Raw genomic sequence first — 25,527 nt, forward strand, 5'->3', positions numbered from 1 at the left:
CACTCTTGTACAAAATTTGCAGAAACTACGTGCACTGTGCCACTGGCCAATATTTTGAGCTTCATTTTTATGCAATAGCTCATGAAAGCATTCAAACACTTGTGTAAATAATTTATGAATATATTAGGCCCGTTATACGAAAATTTAAATATGTTTTATATAACGTACCCAATACAATACGCTTATATACAAATTTCCTATACAAGTGTTAAAATACTTTTATGATTTTAAATAGAACTATATAATATTCTTATGTTGATTATGATCCTGTTTACATATAATAAGATAAAAGCAATGACGTATGGTCACCGAAATACGTATTAGATATTTTCTTCGAAGAGAAGCTTCGTTGAAACTTGCTATGGTGGTCCACGAAAAAAGCCAGCCATATCTCGTCCTAATATCAGAATGCAGCAACGCACCGGAAGTCTTAAAAAGTCGTCTTATCTTCAAAAATTCTCGGCAACGTATCATCTTCTACTCATCCTGTTTCCTCCGCCTCGTTTCCCCCGTCATTTCTGTCTGCTTTGCGATGAATAATTATCGGTCTGTTGCTCGTCTAAACTCGAAAATTAACTCGTAAATGTAACTACTGTTCCGTCGGCCACTTTATCCACTAGCAATTAGTCGGACATTATCGTTGGAAAGTTCTGCTATCTTAATGGGAAGGAATCCTTAAGTATCACGTCCATCACGTTCATCGACACTTCTGTTGTTTCAAATACTATATACACACAACATTTTCATATCTATTGGAACCTTTCACCTATGAATCAAAGTTCGTACTACTCTAGAATAAAAAAACACAAAGTACAAAAATATCTACTGCAATCTTTCATTTGTAAATCGAAATTTGTATTGTTTCAGAATAAAAGAATGAATGCAAATTCTCAAATATTCATATCTCATGAAAATTATGCCGCTTTAGTGTAGGAGAGTATAAATGATCAAATTCTCATGCCTATTGAAACCTTTTAACTACATATCAAGCTTTATACTGTTTTAGAATAAAAAGGTTTACTGTTTAGAATAAAAAAATAAGAGAACACGAGTTATCAATTTTTAAACGATATTTTTTATGTCTTCCAATTTATGTTTCATATCAACTGATATTTGAGGAATTCATTCGATCGAATGACAATTAAAGTTTGAGTCCGCGGGATAACTTGTTTGTAAGTGCATCGGTGCGTTTATTTCTACATTGTCGTGTCTCGTCGCATCGGTGAAGCCGAATCCGGACAGCATGCGTCACTAGTTATTTTTGCGGCCAAACAGACACACGCTTACTCGCATAGCATTCCACTGTATTTATGTTACGGTGACAGTGGTTTATGCTTTACCTTAATATTTTGTTTTCCTTCCAAGTACGGAACTCTGATGCGACCGAATCTAGAGTTCTCCGTTTCAACGTGCAGCATTCGATGTGAGGAGACCTTGACGTTACTTGCTCGTTCAACTTTTGTCAAATTTCAATTTGTAAATTTATTAACTGAGAGAATCTTTTTTTTTTACTGCAGTATGCTGGAATTCGCATCGGCCCTGTAGTCAAGAAGGATGTTATGAAAGCCTCTATCATGTTGGAACACGATAGTCAGTGAGTAGCTTGTTTATTTCAAAGAATTACATCTCTGCATTTGTTATAACGTATAGATTCTATCTAATCGACGTTAATTTGTTCGCAGGTACGCCACGATCTTGGCGTTTGACGTGAAGATCGAGAGAGACGCTCAAGAGTTGGCCGACTCGTTAGGAGTTAAAATCTTCCAGGCAGACATTATTTATCATCTCTTCGACAAGTTCACCTCGTATAGAGAAGAACTGAAGCAACGTAAACGAGACGAAAACAAGCATATCGCTGTATTTCCTTGTAAACTTCGTATCTTGCCACAGGTATATACCATATAAGTCCCATTCCTCTCATTTTTGCCTATCTTTATACGGAATATCTAAATTGGAGCAAAGCTATCGTCATTGAAGCGACTCTTTTCGGTCAGGATGGCATTTGTCGACGATTTTTCTTTCTAAAAGGACATTCGTCTCCGTTTCAGTACATCTTCAACTCTCGAGATCCTATCGTAATGGGCGTGATGGTGGAAGCCGGGATCGTAAAAGAAGGAACACCGCTTTGCGTGCCCAGCAAAGACGTGAGTATCTCGTTTCTGTTTTCTTACTTGCTTCGTTACGCTTTCTTAGACTCCAAATGTGCTGTACGTTATCAGAAATGGTTCTGTGCTGCGCAGCATATGAAGCATACAAATCGAAGGGAAGTTCTGTCGCGCGAACATAATTGCACTGCGAAAAAGTCTCCGGACGAGAATTAATTGAAACTCTCGTCACGGTAGTCGCGTGTCTCTTTTTCCTCGTCGCTTCTGAATACGATTATCAGAGAATTTGAGTCGAATCCTTAAGGGGCACTGTGGCTTGAGTTCCGAGCGAGCGGCCTCTTTAGTAACGCGTAGGTGAACTCGTTCGAGGGAAATACGCCGGTCCAGTTGGTCGATCGATCGCCTCGATCAAACGATTGAATGCACAAACCGCTTGAATCTTGCTGGTTTCCTCCAAATTCCAGATCGTGATTTTTCCTGCATAAAATTTTCCGTCACTTTTTGCGCTCTACGAATACAGAGAAATGAAAACTTTCTGAACAAAGAGTCATATGCGTTAATGTTATTTTTCTATGTACCTCGCCTTATCAGCGCGAGATCAAACGTGAAAAATTTCTAGATTAGTGTTTTGCGTGTCTCATTTAAGCGTGAAAATTGTTCAAAGCATTGGACCTTGTCGATGTACTTTCGTGACACACCTTGAAAGTTGATTCTTCGAAACATATTAAATCTATCTATAACTGGTATAGTGGAGTCCATGAAATCATCTTTGTGGTAATTTGGAAAGTACGCGTCGTAAGTAATCATAACTTAATAACTACCAGCATATGCATAATCTACAGTACCGCTTTTTGCAAGCTTCTGAATATTTCTGTCTGTGTGTCAAAGTAACTAGCATATCGTTGTTACGAACTTTGAAAAATAAGTAATGACAAATAATTTACGCTTATGATACTATAAAAATCTGAAGCAAAAAAAAAAAAATTATGAACATTGTAAACAATTGGGAAAATTCGAGAAGATTATCGAGCCGGTTCCACGGACGAGCGAGTTCCTTCTCTGTTTCTTGTAGGAGTAAATTGGTGGGTAGCCGTTCTTTGCAGTCTCGCCATACGCGGTAGCACGCGAACACTACAGGTTGCCTAGCCTCGAATTCGTAGGCGTCGCAATGCCATTAGCAGCCTGCAAATTCCCGTAAACAAAAATTCCAACTATATTCTCTTGAAATACACCCACGCGGTGGTCGTGCGCGCCGACCGAAATGATTTACTAGGCAAACGGTTCGCCTTCGAATAATCGCGTTCTTTGCGTAAGATCGTTTCAAATTTTCCTGCGTGGGAACGGCTTGATTTATCTAGACATAAGTATCCCCGGTGTTCCTTTAACGAACATTCAATTATTGGCTTGACAACATTCAATTATTTCGTCAAACTCGAACGTCAATCTATTGTGATACCAGTCCTTTTCTTCTCGTTGCTCTTATCGCTTAGACCGCGTAAATATTTGTGTTTTTCTTCGTTTGATGTAATAAAGTAGGATTATTTAAGTTATCTAAGCTTCAACATCTGGAGATTTAATCTTGAACCTTGCACATATTAATCATATTTGTTGTAGTATTATGAGACACTATTGCTCTTTAATGTTATAACGAAAGAATGAGAAAATATCATGTACATGCTCTAGATTCAGCAGGAGAAGATGTTAGGAACAAGAAAATAACTCGAATAACTATAGTGTAGGTTTATTTGTGAGTGCAGTCAGACACTCTCGCTTTTTTAAGATATTTAGTGAGAAATATTCTAAAATAGCAAAAAGAAAGCAAAATCGGAAATACTTAAGACGAGTTTCATTTTAACTCTTTGGGCATTTACTTTCACGCTGTATTATTAGCGTGCAGTCAATGAAAATTAATACGAGCTGAATACAACCATAAAAAGCTAATATTTGAGGAAACTGTGGATAAAATTCAGTTCAAATAGAGAAATCTCTGTGCTTCTCTATTATGGTGAATGATGAATTATACGTGTCATTTGGCATATGTAAATTTATGTTCTCTTATACGATCATTTAACAGCAGCATAGATAAACGACAAGCGTTGAAAATTGTTCAATCCCACTTCCATCGTTTTCCAATATTTCTCCGGTCGCGACAAGCATCGATGTGATATCCCCGTATGACCTGCGGCATTAAATCTTTGCGGTTAATTTAACACGATCGGTTGAAGTAAAACGAGGGAAAAAAGCGTAAGAGGTGACAGGCGACGAGGCGTAGTGGTTGGCAAGCCCCGCGACTTTCGGTCCGGCGGTTACGTTTCAAATGCAAATGGTGGTATAAATTATTCGATTCAATAATATCGAAGCGTATGTGGGTGATAGCAACGCGTAAAATTCGTAACGTGTACGTCACACGCTGTATTACCGGCTGCGTGTGCAACGAGTACATATTTCTCGCCCGCGCGTAGAAAGCAGTTCCGACCACGTTGCTGGCCCACGCGTCCTCAACTCCAAACCGTACACACTCCTTTCGGCCCTACCCTGCTTTTTCGTTGCATTTTAGTCTTTATTTAAGTTCGACTGAAATTCCATTGTCAGACGGTGTTCGCAATCTTGATTAATTAACTCAACTTTTCGCTAATTCTTAATTTCGTTACGTAAGTACATGAACGACGTTCAGTTCTCAAAAAAACAAATGATTTACGTACTTTCAAGATGACGTAAATAATAGTAAATATTATAATGGGTAGTATATTTTAACTGTTTTTTTCTTAGAACTTCTATTTTACAATTAAATTTCTTATAATGACGCATATTGTAACTCAGCGGTCTATTTGTCATTTGTCAATTCACTGATATCGTTAGTTGATAAATTAAATCCGAAATTGCAGAAGCTATTGTTTCATATAGTTTTGATGCGGAATGAACATCCATACACAGTTATGTAAGACAGTATAGTAGATACCGAATACATAAACGATAGTGAATAGATCTGATTCGTATCTCTGGTTGTCGCGGTATTTTTCATTAGCAAACGATTATCCAGACCGGATGTCGAGTATCACGATCGCCTGTTAGTGAGCAGGGTCAGGTTAGGTCAGTTCTGAAGTCACCGTGTCGAATCTCGAACGGATCTGTATTCGCGAATGAGAGGAATGCGATAGACGTGGTGCGCCGTGAAAGGAACATACGAAGCTCGTACAGAAAAAGACGAGATGACTTTTAAGTACGTGATTCTGCAAGCATTGCGCGAATTTGGACCGTCTCGTGCGCTGTTGATCATCAAATGGTTCAGTATGAATTTAATAACTGGCGGTTTTTCACCGTAGCAATATTATTCACTTATACAACTTATTCGTAAAAAAATATTACTTTATATTACAAGTATTTGCACATATCCTTATTTTTCAATGAAACAGCTTCTTTATCAGGATTTACATTTCGATCTCGTAATATCCAATTTTTGATTCCAACCAAACTTGAAATAACTTGAAAAGTCCAGCTGACCCGAGATTTCTGTACACCACTGTAAATACGCGAACATGAAGATCATACTCATCAAATCGCATGTTTTTGAAAGCGAACTAACTATTTCACTGTCTCTCTCTTTCTGCTCGTCTTTTACGTGGAATTTTATTACACTATTATACATGTTGGTTTATATGTTGTCAGCCGAATCAGTAATTAAGAAGTCGTTAAGACGATTGAAAAAGACTTCTTAAAAAAGAAGGAGAGGGAGAAAAGAAAGAAATGTTTCGACGAAAATAACGAATTAATGGGCAGGAAATGAGTAGGATTGATGAAAATACGATTGGTTTCCAAAGATAAAGTCCATGAACAACGTCGGAGGTATTTCCACGGCTTCCATCGTTATCGGGCGTATACGCGCGTTGCGCAACGGCCTCGATAGGCGCTTTAACGTCGAGCGGAAATCCGGCGGATTCTTTTAGCCTGCCGTTTTCTTGCCGTTCCGCCATTCCTTTTCTTCGTCTTATCCCTTTTCCTCCTTCTTCTCTAGTCGTCCCCTGGTGTTCTTGCTCGTCGCTCGATGACCCGAACTTATGTTCGCGTTACTTTTCCTTGATAGATTTTTCCATTCTTATCCGCTTCGATAGTCGATCGTTGATCGTATTTGTAGCGCATCTTGCTTGGTCGACGCGATAATAGGATTCATACACTGATAGGAATCTCGAGGTTGTTGAAATAAGTAACAAGATAATAAGATCGAAGACTAAAAATGATCGTACGACTGATAGAATTAATGATATGATTTGTGAAAGGCTGAAAAATAATCGAATTTCTTTACAAGAACACAAGGTTAGAGTGTTATGTCATGAATGACGATGAGATGAAGAATGGAAGGATCGAACGAATAGTAGAATTAATGATATGTTTTGAAGATTACAGGGGGAAATATGATAAGTAGAATTTTGTTGATTTTCTAATTTTCATATTGTTTAATGATTAAAGGGATATACCTTAATATAGCATAGTTAACAAAAGGAACAATTTCTTTAAAATTTAACAACATTATGCCGTGTTAGAAAGTTCATTAAAGAGATGGAAGATTTATGATGATCTTACATTGTACTTCGATTAGATTCAATGAAAAACGTTTAGTATCAGAGATGGCGACTGGAACGGAGCAGGAAATCAGTTTTGGAAAAAAATATCGATTACATGACAAAAGGTTGGGATAGTATGTTACGCTTATCTGGTAACTTTCTGTCTACCTGGAATCATATTTTTTCCTATGCAACTGAATAGGCCGATACGGGCGAGGGTAGATCGATCGTGTCTCGTTAAAGCACGCTCCCCTTGTCGACGATGCTTCAGTCCCTTTCACGAAGTCGTGTCACGACAGCTGGAAGCTCGAACAGCGTTAGACGAATAGCCGGTGAGAAAGAGCCCGTCTAGGCAAAAGGTCTCTGAAGACGAAAGACTCTTTTATCATCACAGCCTCACAACACGCTATCTTTCGTGCGTGAAATCCTATTCAAATTTTATAAAAAGATCTTCGCTCTGATTTTCCTTACTTTTTATCATTTAATCAAAGAGATTACAGGAAGATTAAATATCTCGTTCTTTTATATTAAAACGGATATTTTTCCAATTAACCTTCGAACGATATCGGACGTAATAGAAAAAATTTTTCTTTCCTCCCTGAATTTTAGAATTTATCTAAATCTTGATAATATCAAATAGTCTTCGATATGCCTTTATATCTATCTATCACACATCGTTACGTGAAAATATGGTTGAACCTCGAAGACCATTATTTTAAAAGTTATGCGTATATAAAAACCATGCATATTGTACAGTTTAAATATTCAACTAATATACGCTTAAGTTCTAAAATAATGATCTCTACACCTTGGGATTGGTATTCTTAGATTTTGGTCATTAAAAGTAATCGTAAATTAAAATACAAAAAGTCACAGACTCAATATGCTTCAAAACGATGCTCAATCAAAAATGTTATCTGTATAAAGAAATGTTATAACATAGGATCATAATGTTAGGTATCATTTTAATGCCATAACGGCTTAGGCATAATTAGCGGAACGGCGTTACGAATTTAAATGCGACTTCCCGTCGGTTGGTAGTTCGACGTTTGATGATAGTTATATCAAGGAAACACGAAGAAGATTTTCAAACCACCACGAATTATATTCCCGTCCGGAGTGACAGGAACTAGAAACTCCGTGGTGTGTGAGTCCCCTTCCGGCGGAAGGCCGCTCGTAACGCTCTTCCTTTCCCTCCCATCTCCTCTCCCTCTCTCTCTCTCTCTTTCTCTTTCTCACTCGCTCTCTCTTGTTCTCTGAGCTCTCTACGCTCGATCTCCCCCTCGTTTTCCTTCTCGTCCGGTAGCAGGTACCAGAATATATTTGTAAATTTACTGATTGCGAGTAGAAAATTAACACGTCGGAGCGGATTGGCCGAGCGGGACTGCGAGGGAAGCTAATTAACGAGCACACGAACGGAATACGAAACGTGTTTCAGTATCGAGCACGATAGCGAGCTGTACAAATTTTTCACCAACTTGTAGCGAGAAACGCTCGACGCAATATAGAGACACGCTAGAAAAAGAAACGGAGGATTAAAAGGATTCACACCAAGAAACGTGGCACATTTCTTCGAGATGTACTGGCTCGTCGAAATATTTTACATTTATAGAAACTTTCCTTTGAATATAATGCGTTAGGTCGTCGGGGAAACTTTTAAGTAGAATTAGACGTTATTTGATAGAAATTTGCAATCGGAACGCTGTGAAGTTTTCGGACAGCCCAATATTATGGTATGTAATGCGAAACATATTGGAGTTTCATTAAACAATTATGATTATATTGATAGAACTTGGGACAAATCTAATCGCAAAAATAGATACATTTCAAACACTATTCATATAATCACGATAGTTGATTCTCATTATATTGCTAATAAAATGTCAGAATGTTTCGTATAATACATACAATATATTCATAGAAGGTTTCTACAAGCGTTCGAATACTTTCGTGAACCACTTGTACGTTCGACCAATCTATGTCTGTGAACAGTATGCAAACAGATAACAAACAGACGGTTCATGAACTATTCGCAAATACCAATAACGACGTGCTTATAGAACAAGAGAGATGGCATTCGAACAACATTCTAAACGCGACCGTGCGCGTAAAAGGGAAAAACGTCTCGGCTAATATTAGAGGAAAGGTCAAAATGTAGTGAAGAAGGGCATATAAGTGGAAGAGATGCCGCCCCCTCAAAAGAGGAATGAAAAGAAACGAAAAAGGAAAAAATATAAAAAAAGTAAACGAAAAGGAAAGAAGGTTAGATGAGGAGGGATAGGAAAGGGTGACGAGACAGCTGAGGATGGGGGTGAAACGAACATACGTGGGACAGCGTACCTACGTTTAGAGCGTCTACCGAGTGATAAACGACCGGAAGGAAGCCAGAGGCGTTTCCACGAAAGTTAGAGACAAGCCGGAAGGCCGAAAGACGGGATGTGGTTGGTGAGTAAATGGCATCGATGCGTTAGTATGTGCGTATTCTACCTCATTCCAACCTTTCTCTCTCCCTCCCCTTTCCATGCGTATTTCTCACTCTTTCGTTCTCGTTGTCGACTCCCTTCCTCCCTTCACTCTTTCTCCTTCCGTCGTGTTTCTCTAAGTAGGCAGCTGGTTAACGTTGCTATCGTAGCGAAGGAAAAAAAAGGAGAAATAGCTTGGGTAAGAGAGACGCGAGAGGAAGAGAGATAAAGAGGACGGAGGAAAGGCGAAAGAGAGGCAAAGAGAGAAGAAACTGAGAGAGAAACGCTGCTGGCCGGATGTCGAGTTTCCAATGTCGAGTAGATCATTTTACCCAGGCTCGCGATTAATTTTGTTAACGACGAATACGAACGATAATCGCATCGTCGACGAAACAGAGCGAATCTTGCGAGTTCCTCGCTCGGAACAGAATATGCATATCGTTCTACTTTCAGGTCTGGATTCCTTCTTCACGTATCGAATTTAAATGTCACTTGCCCACCACTTACGTATTTTTCCCTATTTAGAGGAATCTTTAATTGAATGTATCTATGTACCAGAAAACGAGCAAATGCAAAAAGCACGTGACACCAGAGAAACAGGGGGTGTGAACGCTTTGGGCTCGAATCGATATATCGACCAGCAAACCTGATTCTCCGGTCGTGTTATTTAGGACGTTAGGTCGTTAGGTTGTTAAGTTGTTCTAACGTGTTGTTAATTGATTTATTCTCATGTTCTCGCAACGTGTAAGAGACAGGATAGAATTTAGTGACATAAGCTATCAGATAGACTATCAAATACGAAGTGCAAAAAGTAGATACCAGCAAGGTTTTCAGAAACAGTTGTTCATTCAATGATGTTGGTTGCGAACGAAGGAAGGACATCGCCGCTGGTAGTGGGGATTTCATTCATCGACGCATCCGTCCGACTCATTAAGCAGCCGATAGATCAAAGGTATATCGCACACGTGACCGATGTAAGCAACTGATTAGCCTTTCATTGAGATATTGATAAAACTCGTAGCAAATGCGATAACGTCGAATGGTTACTTCTGATACGTATTACATTCTTTAATATGTCGGAGATGTAGGGATAGCGGGCCTTTCTTTTGGAATTTTGGGAAGATTCCCAATACTTTCGGTTAAACTGTTTGTTTAACCTGTTCAATATAGTATTATAACAGTGGACTTGAGGTTGAGGTGACACTGCCGGTCACCGAACGTAGCCACGGTCTCGGGATGAACGTAGAAGTACTAATGTTGAGGGACACACGTTGTATTAACAAACAAGTCCCGAGGCGGGAGCAATAACGGCTCTACGCGAGCCTAGTAACGGTCCCTGGAATTTTGTTGATAACCCTGATCAATGTGCAATTGACAAGTGTGATCGTGTCAGTCTTTTATTTGTATGATCACCTTGGAGAGTTGATACACAACGTAAAACGATTAGTCTAAAAGATACCGAACGTCATAGCAAACGTCATTTCAAGAATAGCTTATAACTAAATGTTCAAAAAGTTGTCCCGTTGACCGTGGATTCGTTAAACCCGAGAACATTGTTTATTTAAGAGTGACTTTACGTTATACAGTTAAACCTTGTTTAATCAACTCCTGTACATATTACTGTAAATATAAACCTTTGAACAACTATAATGGCTAGTCCTAATGAAGAAACACAAGGCGCCCCAAGAACCAGCACCAACCCAACTAACCCGATTAACCCGACAAATATATATCTTGGGAGATTTTTTTATCGAAAATGGAATACATAGTACACGACTTGAAAATGTTACGTTGCATTTGAAAGTTTCAAATTTAGAAAGTTCATAGCGTTCCCAATAGTGCATATCTTCTACATTGTATTTGATAGGATTAAAGAAATCCTTTTTCAGGTATGTATCGTTATCGAGTAATTATCGTGAATTTTTACCAAATATTAAAATATTAAGTTCGAACAGATGTTACTCTTGGTTCAAAATAAGATTGATTAATTAGCGGTTTTTTTATCAAGAGAACATACGATCCAAGTTTAAAAAAAAATTCTTTCGTTACTTTCTAAACGAGCCAATATTCCCTAATATTTATGGTAGTATAGGTCTCGAAAGAGAGAGCGAAGGAGAAAGAATGCCGCACAAATCTCATTTTGTGCATGCACTTAAAGCGGCGAGCCACACCAACGACGGCGGTTGGCTGTTAGCCGCTGAGGTTCGTACAAACTATAAAGCTTTCTAAATCGGTGCGGCTCACGAAAATAGACTTCCGGTTCCCGTCTCACGCGTTCACTTGCTGCGCTGTGTCTGCTCCCGAGTATGCCAACACCGATCCTCTTTTCGTCTCGTTTCGCTTTGCTTTTCCTTTACCCTCTTTCCCTTTCCCTTTTCCACCTCTCCTCGTCTTTCTTTTGTCTGTCTTCCACGGAAACCCATCTTGAACGAAAGAAACGTAAAAATTAGAATTCCTCTATAAACAACTTTCATTGACGATTCGAACATCATATTGTTTTCTATTCGAAGCTTTATCAATCGTAAGATAAATATTCAGAGTTTGATCGAGACGAAGTTAGGGATTGCAATACAGGTGGCTCTCGTATTTGCGTCCTGTTTTTTAAGCGTTATATAAATATATAATATAGGTTGCGATGTTATTCTTGCACTTCTGTTATTAAATGTGGGATTCGGAAAATAAGCCAAAACGGCAATCGTATGATCGATACGTTTCCTTGTTTCATCTTAATCCTCTATCTACGATATATGGATCATTCAAAAGCCATACTGATCAAACATATTAATTGAAACGCAATGAAAACTCACAATATTTTTCTAAATTTATTGTGAAGCTTGTGATTATACTATCTTGTTGTGAGAAATAAATTCTATTCTCTTTCAGATGAATATTAATTATGTATCTGTGAATCCTATTATGTAAAAGTGGAGTTAATTAGTTCGGTTTCTGAGAAGCTCATATACATATCTATACAGCGGAAGCTTTCCTACGTGTTATATAAAATATTTTGAAATTTCATTAATACCGTAAAGAAACACAATTGTCACGACTATATCGCTAAAATTTGAAATTAATCTGAAGCTGCGTATGGAAATTTTAGACATTTATGTACGAACGCATACGTACTTACAATAGCACGTGAGCAGCCAGATTTCTACAGGTATTCGAATCCTTTCACGCGCTGCTATATAGACATCATGATACAGACACCTCATTACAATCTGTTTATACTTTTTACCAAATACCGTTTTCTCATTTATCAAAGAAAATCGCAAAGCCTAGACGAAGACAGAAACGTTGGAAAAGGGGAAATAACTTTGCAACGATGTTTCGAAAGGACGGGCTTGTTTTATAGAGTTAATGAAGCTAGTGCAGCTTCGGCCGACGTAGGTAATCAGTTTTTTGTTCTGGGTAATCGATCATATCAATCAGATAGAGATAAGTTGTTCGGATAGAACTGGCAATTATCGGAGATGATGGCATCGAGGTTAATCGCGTGTCCGTTCCGGGACGATGTAAAGTCTGTTGCCAGGAGAGAAAAATGGTCGGTAATTACTGTTAAATCTGCGCTGTTAGCTCAACATAAATTTCCGTGGTTTCTCCTGCGGTGCGAGAGCGTGCGTGGCTCGTGTGATGTCAGTCGGACGATTCACGCTTCTGGCTACTCTGTATCGCGCGCTCACAGTTGGCCTGCGATACGCGTTCTTTGAGTACATCGGCTGCCACGTTGGCCTCGTTGGTCGGTTTACTAAACTTAGACTCATTCAGAATGGCCGGCTTTCGAATCGGGTGTCCACGGGCCGGGACCGCGTCATGTCGTGCCACGGCACGTTTCTTGGCGACCGTAAACAAGGGAATCAGGCTGCGAGAACTTGACTGTGTACGCACGCCGACGAGAAAGGAACGCGGTTGAATGAAAGCAAAAATAATCCTGCCTGCCAGAGATATATGTGCCCGAGTCTGATACGCAATGTGATTACTAATTACCGACCGGGTGATACGTAAATAAATATGATGCATGATAAATACGAATTAGCTATGATTATAACGAATGCCTGTTCTGTTGTTGATCTGACGAGATGTCATTTCGACGAACACGCTGGAGCAATCGAACGTATATAGATTCTTATGAGCGTATGATCTTCAGATGTTTCATACCTCAGAACGACAGTTCATTAAAACGCGCATACTCTATAACCATAGCTTTGAGCGGTTGTTTACATTTTAAACGTTTAGTCGAAAAATATGAAACGATGAAAGTTTGTAAATCGGCGCTTTAGCGTCTACCAGTTTCCATGGGTTTTACAGTAATTTCTTGAATAGGCTATTTAGCCTATCTTGGATAGGGTATTTCGTAAGAGGCTAATTAGGTCGGAAGGCAAATATTTCGAAGTTGGTCGCGAGTGCTTGTTTCCGGACGGGAAGATTAGAGTGACGCTAATCACCGAATAGATCGGACGACAAATGTTGGTATTTAATTAGTTGCTCCTTTCGGTACCAAGTATCTGATATCCGCGTATCGTCTGGCGATACACAATCGTGTGTCATAGAGATAACGCACGAGGCGAGTAAAGTGCGAATAAAAAGAGAGAGAGAGAGAGAGAGAGAGAGAGAGAGAGAGAGAGAGAGAGAGAGAGTGAAAGACGACGACGTGGGATGTTAAATGAATGGGTGAAATAGTTCGCTTTTAAAATATGGCGTTGTTAACATACTAAATTAAATTCCAGTTCGGGCTAAGAAGAAAATAAATTCTTTCAAATAAAATTCTTGTTTTCCCATGGTTGGCTTCCCACGTGTTCCGAGGCTGAAACGCTCAAGAAGAAAAAAGATCCGTGGTAACCCACGCGAAGACGAGGAAGACGTCGCGAATTCTCGCCAAACGCGTTCCCATCTTCTTTCTCCCTTCTACACGAAACGAGACGCGCTGCAATTTTCCCACTCGAATTCGAAAAAACAATTGGTCAAACCTGTTTACTTCCAGTCGCATTGCTAACGGAGCGCACAGCGGTGTCGCGCGAATTAACACGCCACTCTTGCACCGCGAAAAACAAAGCATCGAAAGACACGTAGTACACTGTCGGCTATCACTATTAAGATACTGGCTGATATTTAATATATATTAAACTTCACTGCTTTTACTTTCTACTTATTTTATTATAGGCCTATTTCGTTCGCGTCGTATAGCCTAGTTATTTTGTTACGTGTCTCTTTTATTCGTACCCTACAGCCTAACTATTTTATCATAAACCTGCCTTATTTGCACCTTATAGCCAACCGCATAAATATTCGTCCATTTATCACAGTCGACTTTTTCAGCACTTTATAGTGTCCTTTAATATCGTTATAATGTAATATTCAATATTTTACAGCTGTATAACAATTGTAAAAGTTTCTAGGAACGTTATCTTAGTTGGACTCATACTTAACACTAGGTTTACGAGACTCGTCAATTTAACGGATTTCAAACTTCGAAATGAAATATCCCCAAAACCATAGCATTAATTTTAACCATTGCATCATAAATTAATCATTTCGTCTAAAGAATTTATACACACAATTATTTTTTCCTAGGCTTTCTAATTTTTTAAATCTGTATGTAGTATACCTATCTCTACGAAATCCGTTAAATTGACGGGCTAGCTGATTTCATAAACAAACCGTTTTTCAAAGACAGTGTGCAAAAGTTTCAGTTATTGTAGACATTTCCTATCATTGTCTCCACTTATTGTAAGTATTTACAATAGGATAATTGAATTTGGGCACAGTATTTTCTTTTTTCGACCAATCCCCCTTTTCCAGCAATCATGAGTAAATGCAGGAGATATAATAAGACATTGAACAAAATTGTCAACATCGATGAAGATTGTTCTGAGGATACCTCCGAAGAAGATCAATATGAATTAGGCCAAAGCGAAGCTGACAGTGAAAGTTCTGAATACACTGAAAGTGGAGAGATAGAAGGATCTTCGGATAATGAGGAGGAAAACTTCTTGAAAGTGTGTCGTAACAAGAAAAGGATGCGCATTTTTTCTAGTTCTGACTCCGAGGATGAAAGGACGAGCATTCCAAGCACATCCCAAAATGTAATGATTGAAATTGAAATTGCAATTGACGGGACACAGTGGATAAAACTGAAAGCAGGCAGATCTAGGGGTAGGACGCCCGTTCGTATGATATTCAAGGATATCACAGGGCCTACTGGCTATGCTAAGAGAAATATTATGTCGGCTTGTGTAACTAGTGCTTTTGAATTGATAATTGACAGACACATAATGAACACATAAAAGATTGCACTGAAACCGAGGCGCATCGGGTTTTGAAAAAAGACGGACAATCATAATTGCTGAGTTGCGTAGTTTCCTAGGAATTCTATATGCCCAGGGCGCATACGAAGCGAGATTATTGAAAGCCTCCGAAAGATTACAAACAGATAAATTTGCGAAATATGGAACAGATTTATAAGTAATAGCCAAGCTTGTTACAAGCCATATGAAAATATCTCAATAGATGAACAATTATTTCCAACGAAAGCACGATGCAGGTTTACGCAGTATATGCCGAATAAGCCTCATAAATTGGGCATTAAGTTTTGGTTTGCAGTTGACGTCCAAACAAAATATATTTTGAATGGTATCCCTTATATGGGGAAAGATGAAACTCGATGCTCAACTGAAAAAAGTACAAGATGACTTTGTTTTCCTCAAATTTATATAAATCAGAAAATCGCTTACCGTGTATAAAAGTAAATCTAACGTAAAAGTCCTCCTTCTAAGCACCAAACATACAGGTATACGAGTAGAAGACAATTATAAACGTGATCCAGAAACCATTGCTTTCTATAATAAAACAAAGTTTGGTGTGGACGTCGTTGAGCAGATGGCACGCAAATATAGTGTGAAAGCAGGGAGTTTCCGATGGTCCCTTCAAGTTTTTTTTTCAATATTTTAGATTTGGCAGCGATAAAAGCGTGGAAATTATGCAAAGAGTGCACCGGATCGGAAATATCCAGAAAGGAGTTCATATTTTGTCAAAGATCAAACGCTTCATTTCTGTCACTTTCAACGTCAGAAGTGCGAAAAAGTTGTGACAAGTGGGCTACTGCAAAGAAAATAGAAGCAATAATTGTTGCATATATTGCAAAAAGATCGTATGCGGAAAATGCAGAAACAAAATTCAGTATATTTGTAAAAAATGTGCTCAAGTGCTCAATAAATATGATTACCCTATAGCAATAATATTATTGTTATCATTTCCGTGATAATAAAAAAAAAAGACTTTTTACTTATTAATAATTTATTTAAACGTGAAGCTTAATATTGTTCAATTCAGACTTAATTTGAATAAATCGATTTTTTAAAGAAAATGCGTATTTTCGTGTAAAGATAGATATATAAGAAACGCCCGTAAACCTAGAAATTATTATTAAAGTTTTTCAATAACTGTAACGAGGAGGCGATCTAATACTTATGCTCGGCCGTGTAACTACGTGGAACGAAAAACCATAAAAACATATATAAATAATATTATTAACCATAAAACATGGACATTTATACTTTATATACAAAGCCCATAATATACGACAAGGCGTTAGATGAAAGAATAAAAAAAAGGCGGACAAAGAAGGAAAAAAGAAAGAAAAGCGACAGAAGAAGCGAAGCTTAGAAGGCGAGCGTATCGAACAAGGATGCGTACTTTCTGGAGATACACGCTTGCAATTACGTATATATGGTAATGCGTGCGATAGGACGCGAAGAGTGTCGAAAACTGGACGATCGCGCAACACCATAAAAATAACCAGGAATGGAGAAACGGGAAGAATATGGGAGACAACAAGAAAAGAGCACACCAAGGCGACAAAGAACGAGCCTCGTGATTCGATTCGAGCCGACTACGAGCGTGTATGTGGGCATATTGCTCTTTCGGCGTGGGTTTCGAAATACAAGACCGAGTATATTCCACCGGTCATTGTCCATCGATTGATACCGTGCTTCTGCTTCCTTCGATCTCGCTTCGATCTTGGCCCTTTCCTCTTCAATCATCTTTTTTTTTAATTCCTGCTTTGATGCCTCGAATTTCCCATAAGTTCTTCCCTCTGGTTCTTACTGGTGTAACAGGAAATAACATTATCTTGCTATAGACGATTCACAATGAGCCCCTTTTCTCACATCATCTTTCTAAACTTCTAAAGTAAGTTCTTAAATCTTTTATAAGCTTTTCCTTTTGGTTCTTATTATTGATATAACAAGAAATAACTTTATCTTTCTATAGATGTTCCATAATAAAATTGAAACGATAAAAGTAAACATTCTTCCAATAGATGTACCAATGTTATTATACATATAGTCTCATCGTGAAAGGTTTGAATAGATTGGCGAGTTCTCGAAGAAGGCAACGGTTAATTAAGCGTAATTATAGGCAATTCTTTGAAAAGGATAGGCGGCAATCTGCGCGTGTCCCCAAGCGAAGTTGTGTCCGGGTTTATCGCCCACTTGGCGCTCTTGCAGCTGCAGGTGTGTTACGGCAATAACGCAATTCTGAACGACGTGCTCGAGCTTTCTTGCCACTATACGCCATTCTATAGGGTGCTCTTAAATCCCAATACACTACAAGTTCCCATTGAAATTCGTTATTCTCTCCCATGAACCTTCCTCGACTGTTTCTTCAACAATTTAGGCGCACCTTTCGTTTACGATTATTTTTTCCCACACATAATTCTGTGGCCACAAATAGGACAAAATTCTGTGAAAAATTCGAAGATCACCGCGTGTACGACGACCCACAGGATCCAGCAACCTACGTATACGCGTATCTGCCTACTCGGTCCACCGATTCTCGCCGGTATTCACGGCGAAAACGTACCTACGTCCGAGTCGGCCCTGACGACGCGCAATGCTCAGGTACTCGGTTTTCTCTCGACTTCCGGTCGCAGAAAGGAATGCATAGGCGGAGCTATACCCACGCAAAGAGACACACGCCGATCGAGGATGGAAAAAAGACACGACGACAGAAGCTGCGATACAAGCTGCGAAACAGCCTGCGTATGGAGCTGTGTCTATGCGAAAAATTCCCCGTGTTTTTCGAAATCTTTATGAAATGTTCCTAACCCGTGTCGTGCTTGGAAGGCATCTCGACGGTTATTTACATAGAACGTTCGAAATTAGAGAATGGATAACGCACAGCACTCGCGAGGGAATATCTGGTGGCTACGTAAAGTATTTTGCAGGTTATTTTATTTATCATAGCATTAACACGCTAATTAATTAGCTGCAAATATCATTAAATTTCGTATCATTTATTAGTATTTTCATAGGACTATGAAAATGAGATGTAGAACCTGATAAAAAATAGTTAGAAATTTCGTTAGATAATAAGGACATATGTAAATAATTTTTATAGGCATTATAGATCATATTTATAGAATAATTGTAAGATAACTAGTAAAAATATGACTGATAGATTTAAAATATTTATACTATGATGCCTATGTTTGACTTTGCAGTTCGTCGAATTGGGTATGGTTACGAGCATAGAATACAACCATAAGCCCGTGGAATCTGCGAGGAAAGGTCAGGAAGTCTGCGTGAAAATCGAGCCAATACCTGGCGAGGCGCCGAAAATGTTCGGCCGTCATTTCGACGAGAAAGACTTCGTTGTGAGCAAGGTAGGCCTTTGATCTTATAATTCATCCACGGGAGTGAGTTCAGTAACATTAGATGGACGATTTACGGGATATTATCGTCAATATTACAGACAATTGCTTAATTCAGGAAACATTATTCCGTCTCCACCATCGATGTTTATGATCTCGGTTTCGTTGATCTTACGTACCATCCATTCTGGAACGTATAATAAGAGGGTACATACTTTAAAAAAATACCGGCACAATTTCGTTATCAATGATCGTTATCGCGAAGAAGAAGAACGTAATTCTGTGGTTCGAATTTTCTCTTTGAAAGCGAATAGCTCGCTTAGCGAGTTTGATAGCCTCTAAAATAATGAAGCGCCGCACGTTTAAACCGTGCAAAATGCGGTGCAAGCACACAAGGTTTATGCGCGGGATTACGAGGAAAGGAGGAACGATTACAAGGTGAACGTTTCAGAGTTTCGTGAAGCAGCTGCTTCGCAAGAATTTGATCGACAGGTGGTCTTGGCCGTTGATGAAATTCCGCTAGAGAACTGAGTATATACGTTTCGCTTTTTTCCTCGTGCGCCGAGCCGATTCGCATAGCTTTGCAATTTCATCGAAATCAGAAGCGAGCGAGACGGAAACGATCCTTATTAGTATGCAAGACTTTGGTCGAAAAAGGAAGATGCACATCCGGTAGCGATCAGGCGTCCACCATCGACTTCCGGCCTTCGCAGAACTTCCACTCTTTCCTCCTTCCCCTCACCTCGCCTCTTTCTTTTCCGTCTTCCGCTTTGGATATCAACTGCGAATCAATCGGCCCTATACTTTAATGGAAGCGAATATCGTGTGCTCGACACGCGTGTTTAGCTCCCATAAATTTCACTTAATTGATTACATGAGTCAGAAGCTATACCGATCAACTCCATAAATTGAAATGTAAGGAAAAATAATAATTATAAGCAATTTGTACTGTTCCTCTGTGATGAATAAATTTATGAAAATAAGTTCTTTCTTTTCCTTTTAATGTTTGATATTAATTGCGTAAATGAACTTAAATGAAATTGAGAGCTTCGTATAGAATGGAATTGATCGTTTTGGCTTCCGAGGCGTGGATCATACGTGAATCTTCGTGCATTCATGGGAAATTTAATGGTTCAAAGATACATAGAATGCATATAATGTACTAATTATAAAATATTCAAAATATTTAACTCGCACGAAATTCGTCTTGTTTTTATATTTATCATAATATATGTATGCATAAAAACAAGATGAATTTATGTTACAGTACAATAGATATATTTCCGTAACTTTTCAATAAGTACATAAACTTCCGCGGTTTAGTGGCTTTCATATTATTCTTTTATCTAAATCTAGAAATTTGCTTTATCATAGAAGCATAGCACGAATTCCGTGTTCAATAGCGTCAACTCAGTTTCCTCTAGCTTTATCCACGCTTTCCGGTTGTGCACGCGTACTCAACAGCCATGTGAGCACTTATATGTGCACAGCCCGTCTGGCTTGGGTATCTTTGTGTGCTGCCAAGGCGAGCGGAAGTCGTCGTTACCGTTTGCTTCGTAGAATCGATTCCCCGGAATCACCTTGTTCCCACGATGATTTGTCAAGCGACGATTTTGCTCGTTCCTTGGCAACAACAGAATTTTCGCCTTCCCCTCCTTCGTTTCATCTCTTTGACCTCTTAAATTCTACACCATAATTTCTGTTCAACCATAAGTTCAAAAATACACCGTACCGAATCGTGCAGAGTAAAATCATCGAGACTACTCAATAATCAAAAGTCGATAAAATCGACCTGTGATTAAACTGATGGGAGAAGTGAGAATTGGAGAGGCTCTTCGTTCGATACGAGCGAAACACAAACCAACGTTAGTATGGACGGCGTTAGGTTGCAACGTGTCCTCGTGGGTATATATCAAGATTTCGAAAATCCGTGGCTGGAAAAATCATCTGGATGTATAGGAAAACGTGTGCGAAGGTTTCACGAGGAGAGGACCCTTTTTCTGTTCGTGCAACGTTACTCGGTTAGCGACAAAGGGCCGTGAGAGGACAAGGGAACGAAGCAACGGAGACGAGGCTATGAAACGGAAACGGTACGGAGAAAGAGAGGCAAAGAATTGTACGGTGGGAGATCTGTGCGTGGTGTGTGCGTGTGCGCGCGTACGAGAGAGAACTAAAAAGCGAGAGAACGAGAGAGAGGGAGCGTGTGCTAGAACGAGGGGAAGGGAAAAGGGAAAGAAAGGTAAGGGAATGAAAGGGGAGGGAGGGAGTGAGAATGAGATGGTGGGGGAGAAGTAGCAGGGGCGTGGCGGGAGGCAGGCGTCCTCAATAGCGGCGTAAAACCACCATTGTGACCGATCCATGAATGAAACGGGACTTCCGGCCGGGAGTGGGGGCGGAAACAGTTGTAAAGCGTTACGTTAGTGAATGGACTGTGTGCGCGAGCATGCGCCTGTCCTCGCGAAAACCGATTCAAGGAAATTATTCCTAGACGAGGTGCAGCGTTTAAAACGGTCTTTCTACTTGCAGTTTGCCCTGACGATGATTCAAGGCTTTGCATCAATAACGTGCCAGCTTTGATATTTTATTTGTATTTATCGATAGAGAAAGAAAGGTATAGGTTTCATATTCAACGATGCTAAAATTTATCGTTAGGAATATTAGTCGACTACAAGATTATATCACGTTTGAAAATGTGATTTGATTTTGATTGATCTTGGATTGTTTTTTGTTCGTTTAATCGAGTTATTGGAAAGTGGAGCTGGCTCCGTTTCAGTCATTGTATGTGTGTCAGCTCAGAAACCACACTGATCGACTACGTTTTAAAGTTGGAAAATCTGACGATATTACAAATGTCTTTCTGTAAAACTCGTCTTGGAATTTGCCATTTGTATTTATATAACTCATGATTTAGCAAGTTGCTTGTTTTTTTGAGAAATTGTATATTAATTACGCATTCGGACAATGTATGTTCTTACATAAACTAGTTGATCGGCTTGATTTCCAAGAAACTCGTGTATATACAGAATGTATTCTGGGTATACTGTTCTTTTATTTTCCGTAATACGTTCTTACGACGTGATCGACGTCGTTATTTTTGAACGAATTCAATTCAAATTTGATTTTCATTAGCAAAGTTTCTCGTCGTTTATGTTACAGATAAGCAGGCAAAGCATAGACGCCTGTAAGGAATACTTCAGGGACGATCTGGTGAAAACTGATTGGCAACTGATGGTAGAACTGAAAAAGCTCTTCCAGATACTCTAGGACATACTGGACTGGGTGGAAACATTGAAGCTCCATCGATGGTTTTATGGGTTGACAAATGTAGGAGCGAGGGCTGCGATCAACGAGCACACAGACCATCTTGGATTCGTTTCTGATCGTTGTCGATCGTTCTCTCGAATTGTAATATATACGTCGAATTTTCTGATCTTTCTGTCGTTGTACTTGATATACGCAAATAATCGACGCACGCCTTGCTTCATTCTGTGATCCCTCGAAACGTTCTTCAGGTTTCATTGCACGTGATCCCTGTTTTGAGAAATAATGTTAAAAATCGCTCAAGCTAGAAGTCACGCAGAATCAACGTTTCTTTTGATTAGAAGTTTTCCATAGACGAATAGAAGATTGATGCACGGAATTACATATTCGCTTAATCGATATGTAGTGACGCGTTCTTCTTCGTGTCACGTAAACGCTGTTATCGATGTTTTCACGAACTGCGTACAGTACCACTGAACACAGCAATGAATATGAAATCAAAAGTCGAAACTTAATCATGTAGCGTCGAATATTATTTTTAATAATTTTTAATAACAATTTCGTGACGCCTACGAGACGACGTCGCGTCATCAAGTTCGAAACGAGGCCGCGCGATTCGACGGTTTCTGCTCGAAAGCTTTGCAACAAACGATCCAAAAACTCCGCAGTACTTAATCACCGTGCTCACGCTGGGCTCAACGAGAACACGCAGAACGAAAAGAAACCATGTCGAATAGTTGAATTGTTTAATGCGTACAATTGAATATCGTTAACAAATCGTGTCTTAGAAAACCGTGTCTTACGATTAGCAAAACCGGACGTAACCTCCCGATCGCTGCTGAATCGAGCTGTTACCATAAAACAGAACTAGATTTCGCCATAGCAGTTCGATAGCGTGTAACCGAGGAAAATAGCTCGCAAATAGTTGGAAACGAAATCTGCATAAATGTTGGAAATATTTTTTGAAATTAGAAAACGAGATTTTTTGGACGATATGGCCGAACGAAGCGGGCAAAAAAGGCAAACACAGAAAGACAAAATAACGAAACGGAATAGGATTTCTAGGATCCAGAAGATTGTAAATGTATCGAAACTAAATTATCCTGATAGGTTTTATAGAGCAGAGAGACAAGAGGGGCCTTGGAACAATTTTATTACGTCGATAATCTTTGAGAAACGAAATACAATATACCTGTGCTCGCGCTAAATTCGATCTCGGACGATAACCATGCAGCAGGAAGCGAAAACGAAAGAAATTGAAGAAAAGTCCTTAGCGTTCTCTAGTTTCCGGTCACTTAGATCTCTGAATTAGCCGTCGACGAGTTGAACGAGTTTCGTCCGATACTACCTCGCATGCGGTTGCGCGAGGCGAACAAGGCGGTGACTGTTCGAACGAAATGGGACTTCCGTCTTCTCTCTTTCTCCTCTTCCACCGACGATTCGACCGCAACGATTCCTCCCGTTTTTGCGATCAATCCTACGTCACACGCTCCGGTTTCCTTGCTCGCGACAAACCACTCTATTCGCGCCGTGTCTTTTTTGGGCTTGTTACGAGACTCGTCCATCTTCCCGTGGCAATTCCAAAGAAAAATCCAACGAGAGATAATCTTTTCTATCCCTCGTTCTTTTTAGTCAAATTTACCGAATGCAATGTAGAAATTTAATCGCGTCTATCTTCTTTTCTAACTCTCGCACTAACTAACATTTGGTTTATTACGGGGGAAATTTAGTTAACTTAGCTTCAACTGTGGGTGTTCATGCATTTTTAGGAAATTTAAAAATGCAAAAATATACAGAATGTATATGATACGACAAAAGATATATATGATATTTGATACACGAAACGGTCTAGATTCAATTTACTTGGTTGTGTCAGAGAAAATGTGAATTCACGTAAAGATCCGCAGTTCGGCTGCGAAAGTCGCGTTGCTGAAACATAATTGTGCAATAGGGATATAGTGCTACTATATTCTCGCAAGCTTTCACGGATGTCTTTAATATTTATAACATTGAATGTTTAAATGCAATGTTAAAATGAATGTTAAAATAAACGTGGCATTTCTCTATAAAGTGAATTGAAAACATTGATATACGGATAGAGGAAAAGAAAATATGGTATTAATTATGACGACGAATTTTGTCACGAATGGTAAACTCGTCTGAGTGTCGGTACTCACGATCGATTCGTGGAAGCAGAAGCGTGTCTCGCATACAGTTTCCTCCGACGTGTTTCCGGTTTCGTCGTGTCGAGAACACACGTGCGAGGAAGAGAAGGAAGAGAGACAGAAAGGGGAGTAGGTGTAGATACGTGAATCGGAGGAAGATAGCGAATGAATGAGTGACTGAGAGACAGCAAGAAAGATAGCGTGTATGCGTGAGAAAAAGAAAGAAGATAGAAGAGCAAAAAAAGTAGAATGATGTTACATTAGAAGAAGAAAAAAAGGAAATGATATATGAGAGCCTCACGTGTTTTGTATATGTATTCACTTTGTATAAAATAATCGAGCGAATTATCGCAATAAAAATAAAGATCACAAGTTTCACAAGAAAAGAAGGATCGATCGGACGATTTGCGCTCGAGTGTATCAGCGTAACCTTCTTCCTGTTTTTGTTTTCGGAGCGTACAGTGTCACGAGGTTTCAGAGAAGAAACTCGCCAGAGATCGACCGTCCGATGGCATTCTTTCGTGCTTTCCAGCCATGCGTTACGATCCGCGGCTTTCGACGCTCGCTCGGCTCTCGCGAAAACGAGAGGGGATTACTTATCTGACGATAAGAATGCAGAAAAATTTTCAATAATGTATACAACGTGTCGTAGTAATCTTGGTATAATCAACAGAGAGGTGATTCTATATGAAAGGATAAATCGAGCATGTAGAATAATTTTTTTTCATACAACGTTTCCGGAAAATCGTGTTTCACAGTTGGACAAAGATATGCGAACTTGACTAATTCATGACAACCAAGTGAACAATCTGCAGCATGTCATCCTATGTGTGAAAATAATTCTACGTTATTCTTCTTGTCTTTACACGTAGAATAACTTGCTCGTTACTATCTTTCCTGTTCAATTAGGAGTTTGCCTCGCGTATATTCGTACTTGATAAAAAGCTCGATCTTCTCGAAAACGAAGCATCGTATTTAAGTCTTACTCCACGTTTCCAACAGAATTTTTCACATAAAATCACCATTTTACCTATGGTGCTACGATTACCGAAACCATATACCCTGTGTTTCGATGGAACGAAAGAAGAACCGGCGAAAAGATTTTGCAAAATACGCTAACAGCGTAACGCTGAGGTTTCGTTGCTACTTTTCGAAGACCGAGAAGCGTGAGCGATGAAATACCGGAAGGCAAGCGAAGTACGACCGCCGAATCAGGAATACTTAAAATTCTCCAGGGAGATACCATGACTCATTAACTTTTTAATGGTAGGTATAACTGTTCCGCTTCCTTCTCGCCGGTAGATCGGTAAATTTGAAACATAATTA

General features: G+C 39.3%; 1 protein-coding gene across 3 annotated transcripts in view; it reads left to right on the plus strand.

Moving 5' to 3' along the window:
* The window catches only part of eIF5B (eukaryotic translation initiation factor 5B), a 31,820-nt gene extending 9,573 nt beyond the window's left edge, over positions 1-22,247 (plus strand). For all 3 annotated transcript variants that reach the window (XM_069124126.1, XM_069124127.1, XM_069124128.1), the window contains 5 exons: positions 1,518-1,594; positions 1,683-1,890; positions 2,049-2,144; positions 18,626-18,787; positions 21,932-22,247. In XM_069124126.1, the coding sequence (XP_068980227.1) occupies positions 1,518-1,594; positions 1,683-1,890; positions 2,049-2,144; positions 18,626-18,787; positions 21,932-22,039 (651 nt within the window). In that variant the 3' untranslated portion in view covers positions 22,040-22,247. The remainder of the gene's footprint in view (positions 1-1,517; positions 1,595-1,682; positions 1,891-2,048; positions 2,145-18,625; positions 18,788-21,931) is intronic.
* The last annotated feature ends 3,280 nt before the right edge of the window (positions 22,248-25,527 follow it).

This window comes from Bombus flavifrons, chromosome 11 (genome assembly GCF_040668555.2).
Source record: "Bombus flavifrons isolate JBK064 chromosome 11, iyBomFlav1_principal, whole genome shotgun sequence".
NCBI lineage: Eukaryota > Metazoa > Arthropoda > Insecta > Hymenoptera > Apidae > Bombus > Bombus flavifrons.